Here is a 5,470-nt window from a genome sequence, read left to right as displayed (position 1 = left end):
CGATCGGTCCCGCGGGAGGCCGAACTCCCACCCCTGGGAGTCGGGCCGCCGGCAGGGACGGATGGAGGTGGCCGGACCGGAGCGCGGGGCGGGATGCGGTCGCGGCAGGCGAGGGGGCGGCCCGCAGCCACATCGGCAGCTTCGGCGAGGTCCGCCCAGGACTCGCGCGGAGGAACAGCCGGAGGAGACGGCGGGGAATCGGGCGAGGGGGGCGCCGGCAAGCCGGCCGCGGGCGAGGCCAGGGGCGAGGGCTGCAGCGGCGGCGCCACCGAGGCGACCAGGGCGTCGCCAGAACCAGCGCACGCGAGAGCCATCTTTCCTTCCTTTTTCAGACCATAGCACTAGTTCGGACGACACATTTTGAAATCACTGTCGGTCGATTGCCTCCATGGGATGTGCGCCACTATTGTAGAAATGAATTGTGATGTCTGAATACCAGACCAATGCGGATAGCATAGTAGTGTGTGCATGTCCGACAGCATAGAATAAAGTGCGCCTGGTACACCAAAGTACAAAAATGGTGGTTGTGGAATTAACTCGGCTGCGGGCCGCTTTATCTTTCCCCACTAGTCCAGCTAGTTCTGCGAGTTTGTACCCAGTTCCATAAACCGCGGCCACTTCTGATTTCTAAAATATCATGACTGGAAGCAGAAATGCATGACACGTACTCATTTGTGCTCGTGCTTGTAGAAGTGCTTGCCTGGATTGGTGCTTGTGCGGGATACTCACCACTGAGCCATTGTTGCAGAATGGGTAAACCATGAGTCGCAGAGGTGGCTGCTCCTCTAGTGCAACCAGCGGAGGGCTTGACATGGGAGCGCTCGAGCTGGACATGGCAATTAGAACCATGTAAGAATGGGATAGATTGACATGGCAATTAGAACCATGTAAGAATGGGATAGATTGTAATTGAGAAAGATATGAGCTGAGAATCAAAAGACTTTGGGAAAAAAATGGTGTGCTGTAGAAGATGGACACTTTTATGAACAGGCTGTACGAGGAAAACGACCGTTGGCTTGACCAACGTTAGGGATGGAAATGATGAGCTTGTGGTTGTACGAGGAAGACGACCGTTGTCATCATTTCCATCCCTAACGTTGGTCAAGCCAACGGTCGTCTTCCTCGTACAGCCTGTTCATAAAAGTTTTTAAAAAGAAATGATGAGCTTGCGCATTTAATTATAACGGGTTGTTGGGAAGTGGTGGTTGACACTGGGTCCATCTCATTGGACAGGAACTACATGCGTCTGGGACATAACGCGTGCATTGTGTTGCACCAGACCCGCACATAAGGGTGTGCGAGCTGTGCGATCGCACAGGACACCCCAAATCGTAGGGCCCCCGATCCCAGGAAAAGACTATGAAATATCCAGTTCATGCGCTCGTTGGCCTGCTTTTTCTGCTGGCTCGCTCGGTTTTATCGGAAGAAACCCGCAGACGGATGCGCAAGTAGCGGAACGCACGTTACACAGAGGCCTCTCATAGTCTCATTCCACTAATACCCAGCCAACACGCCCCATTCGGCCCTGTTTGTAAATGATTAGGTAGAAAAAAAAGACAGGTTACTTAGGCCTTCTTGCTACAGCCGAGCGTGTTTATGTGTCATGTCCATGGATCTAAAAAAAGGTGTCATGTCCATGACTTCTCAGGCGATCTTTCTCTCTGAAAAAAACAACTTCATGATCGAGAATAGGGAGGCACCGCCTAGTTGCTTCTACGAGGGGACACCGCCGATAGATGCGGTCGCCCGCAGCGAGTCCGCTGTGCGTCCGGTCGTCGCCGCCTGTTTTTCTACTGCATCAGCTACGAACCAGAATATATTTCCAAGCCAAGTCGTAAGCCATAAGTCTTGAACCGAAATAATGTGTTGGTGTAGGTGTTGAGTTGGGCAGGACGAGTAGTGTGTCGGTGTTGTCATGATGGACGGGGATGCTAACCTTTTGGTGTAGCATTGTGCCAAAAGGCGTTGTATCGGTCATCTTAGCCTCTTCTTCTATGAATATATGATACGCATGCTCGTGCGTATTCGAGAAAAAAGTCTTAACCGAAATAGATGAACGAAAAAACATTTAGGTTATGCTTCTACGAGGGGACACCGCCGATAGATGCGGTCGCCCGCAGCGAGTCCGCTGTGCGTCCGGTCGTCGCCGCCTGTTTTTCTACTGCAGCAGCTACGAACCAGAATATATTTCCAAGGCAAGTCGTAAGCCATAAGTCTTGAACCGAAATAGATGAATGAAAAAACAGTTAGGTTATGGTTATTTTGATGATTTTCTGATACAATTGTTCTCTGTCTGGTTATTTTGACGATTTCCTACCATATTGATGCAATCTTTACTAGTACAACAATCGATTAGGCATGTACGCAATGTTAATCAAAACTAATAGGATAATCAAACTACTAGATTTTTCTTTTGTGAAAATAGACTCAATGGATTTAATGTTTTATCTAAAGAAATAGTAGACGAATGATACTTTTCAGTAGAACACGCGTTCAGTTTACTGTTTTAGTACAATTCGTAAAAGAAAAGTTTATTGTTTCAGTACTACTATGTTACCCTTTAGCGTTACTACATGAAATATTTCCAAATGTTGTAGTATGAAATAACACATATTCAAAGCTATATAATTAATTAGCAATATATCTAATTATATTACTTATACATTTCTTTTGCAAATATATGGGCCTCATTTTTCATTTCGCACGGGGGCCCCGAATTTCTAGAGACGGCCTTGTGTTGCGCAGTGGGAAAGTTAATACGATTCTGAAAAGCTAAGAATACAATGTTGCTATTATAGTGGGTTCAGATCCCAATGCGACTGGATGCGCAGGATTCCAGAGCGCGTTGTCGCCGTGTGCTCCTATGCAATTTCGGACCTTGTAGTCCTTAGAATAACGATTTCTGACGTACGATTCTAGGATTTCAATCCTATCTATACCAAAATGATCCTATCAACCATGCTTGGTGGTGTGTACAATTAACCTTCATTTTACCCTGCCTTGGACTAACTAATGAAGCTAGTCATATTCCACTTGCTGTACTTGTACCTGCCAATATCCTGTTAACCTTCATATTACACTTGCTGCATGTACTTGTACCTGCTAATATCTAACACGACATGCAGTGAAATTTTGTTCTTTTTATCTCATGCCCTGTCATTAGTTTCTTTGATGGTGAAAGGGAAATCAAAGGATCTCATAGCAGTATATTATCTTGACCAAAATGGGAAAGCATATCATATAAAATCCATCCATTATATGGTAGTAGTACATATGAGTAACATACAGCTATATATGAGGTAGATATAAAAGGAGTTTGGGCGGTTGGCTTGGAGGTTTATAAATACCAGGACAGCCATACACTGCTGTATATAGGCAGAACTTTGGGCTATCACCTTTTTTTTGAAGTACATAAGTAAGCAAATAGTAAAGCACCAGTTCGACGATTATTTTTAGTACGTACACAGGAGCAGGATTGTAGGATCGATCAGTTGTTCTTAACAACCCGTGCTGCCCTCTCCATGAGGACCACTGGTTTTGGTCCGGCGCAGTTGGCCTTCTCATTCTCCTTCTCTGGGATGTGGAAAGCTGATGCAGGGAAGATCTTAGAAAAGCCGGCAATGCTCTTGCAGATGAGCTTACCGGTCGCTGGTTCGTCGAGGGAGATCTCCTCCACAGGGAGCCACACCATGAGCTCCCTGGTCTTTATCCCTTTGACCTTCCTGATCCTGCCCTTCTCTGCGAAGGCAGTGATCTCAGTGCCATAAGACACCACCCTTCCCAGGCTCTGGAAGACGTGGTCTATCCTCTTCTTTTGTTTGAGCCACACATACCCAGTCTCCTCGACATAGCCGCACTCCACGATGTCCTTCAGGGGAAGCAGGCCGTTGGGGAGGCCTGCTTCCTTGAGCAGGAGCCTGGTGCACTGCTTGCAAATCTCATCGTCGTAGTACACCTCGGCCTTGGCCTTGAGCTCGTCATCAACAAGAGCCATTGTCTGACTCGAGGGTGAATGATGTATCTTTTTGAGGCTTAGATGTGTATGGTTTTGTGCTTCGTAGTGGAAATGGCCACCTTTATGTAGGACATGTCTTGTGCAATTGTGCCTTATCTTGCATGAATTTTTCCTTCTTGCCACTATCATTCAATGCATTGCAGTGTACCATGCTCATGAAAGCCGCAGGGGTCCTCTTCTTCTTCTTCTTTTCGAAAAGGAGGCTAGTAGGGGTCCTCTTCTGGCGGTGAACTATTGCAAGGATGCAAAATATCATCTATTCTTGTATCATACAGAAACATGACACTCAGAATGGATGTTTGTAGTATTAAGTTGATCCAACGGTTATTATGCGTTAGTTTCCATTTTCCTTGTAGTTTAATTTGGGAACAATAGTCTTATCCAGTGCTAGCATTTAGTCTTCCTATTGCTAAGGACAATAGTCTTGATCAAATTCCCAAGCTTGATCTGAGTAATATCCAATACCGTTTTGGACAGGGATCAGGTGACTTGCCTTCAGGCAGTCACGCTGTAACATGCGGACACACATCCAGCGTCCATTACACATTCAACGGCCATTAGCAATCAATGTGAAAAAAGCTCCAGATCTAGCACACGCACACGTGGAGACGCCCACACTTGTAGCAAATAGATTTTTAGAAGTACTAGTAATTAAGAGCAGATTTTAGTAGGACCGTTCACAAAAAATATATCTGATAGAAACAACTGGACTGATTATGCATGAACATTAAAAAAAATTAAAACTGAACAATTTTTTTTTTGAAATTCTATAACCAGATCAAGAACCAAAGTCCGGCCACTAAGCAGTATTTTAGACATTTTGTACATCTGATCTGGTGTATGAGTAAGGGCAACTCTAACCGACCGATCCAAACGAAGACATCAAAGTTTGGCTTTGTCCGTCCGTCTATCGGTACACCCAACGCGTCGGGATGCATTTCAGATTGTGGACATTTTTTGAATTAAAAATATATATACATTGCCACCCAAAGTCCCTTTATTACATTGATTAAAATAAAAAAATCATAATAAAACCTATATCTAGTGGCCATCACCAGGCGTGTGTCGCTATTCCAGGCGTACGCTGCCATGCTACTCTAGTCGTGTGTTGCTCTGCAACTCCTGGCGCCCATGTCGGGAATGCCGCACCTCGTCCTGGCGCCGGTGTCGGGAACACCACACGAGAGCAGCCCCCGGCTGCTTTGTGCCGGGAATGTATCTGGTGCACCGGGGCAATTGATGCTACCAGCGCACCGGTCCCCCGTTCCACATTCTAAAATGTTCAAAAAAATTGGTGCATTGACACAATATCAATGTATGTTTCCATAAAAAAATTAATCAAAATTTGAAACATTGCTCGAGATAAAAAATGACAAATTGCCCCGGTGCACCAGATACGTTTCCGCTTTGTGCCGGCGTGCACAACTAATGCTGCTCCTTCCCCAGCGGCGTGGC

The 5,470-nt window shown here is 46.0% G+C and overlaps 1 protein-coding gene across 1 annotated transcript; it reads right to left on the bottom strand.

Moving 5' to 3' along the window:
• Positions 1-3,236: 3,236 nt before the first annotated feature.
• Positions 3,237-4,408, bottom strand: LOC119286045. Its single transcript, XM_037565387.1, has one exon. It carries the CDS (start codon positions 4,142-4,144, stop codon positions 3,488-3,490), a length of 657 nt encoding a protein of 218 aa, XP_037421284.1. The 5' UTR covers positions 4,145-4,408; the 3' UTR covers positions 3,237-3,487.
• Between the last annotated feature and the right edge of the window lie 1,062 nt (positions 4,409-5,470).

The sequence above is a fragment of the Triticum dicoccoides genome, chromosome 4A (genome assembly GCF_002162155.2).
Source record: "Triticum dicoccoides isolate Atlit2015 ecotype Zavitan chromosome 4A, WEW_v2.0, whole genome shotgun sequence".
NCBI lineage: Eukaryota > Viridiplantae > Streptophyta > Magnoliopsida > Poales > Poaceae > Triticum > Triticum dicoccoides.
The sequence above is the reverse complement of the archived record's forward strand: the minus strand, read 5'-3'. Positions and strand labels throughout refer to the sequence as shown.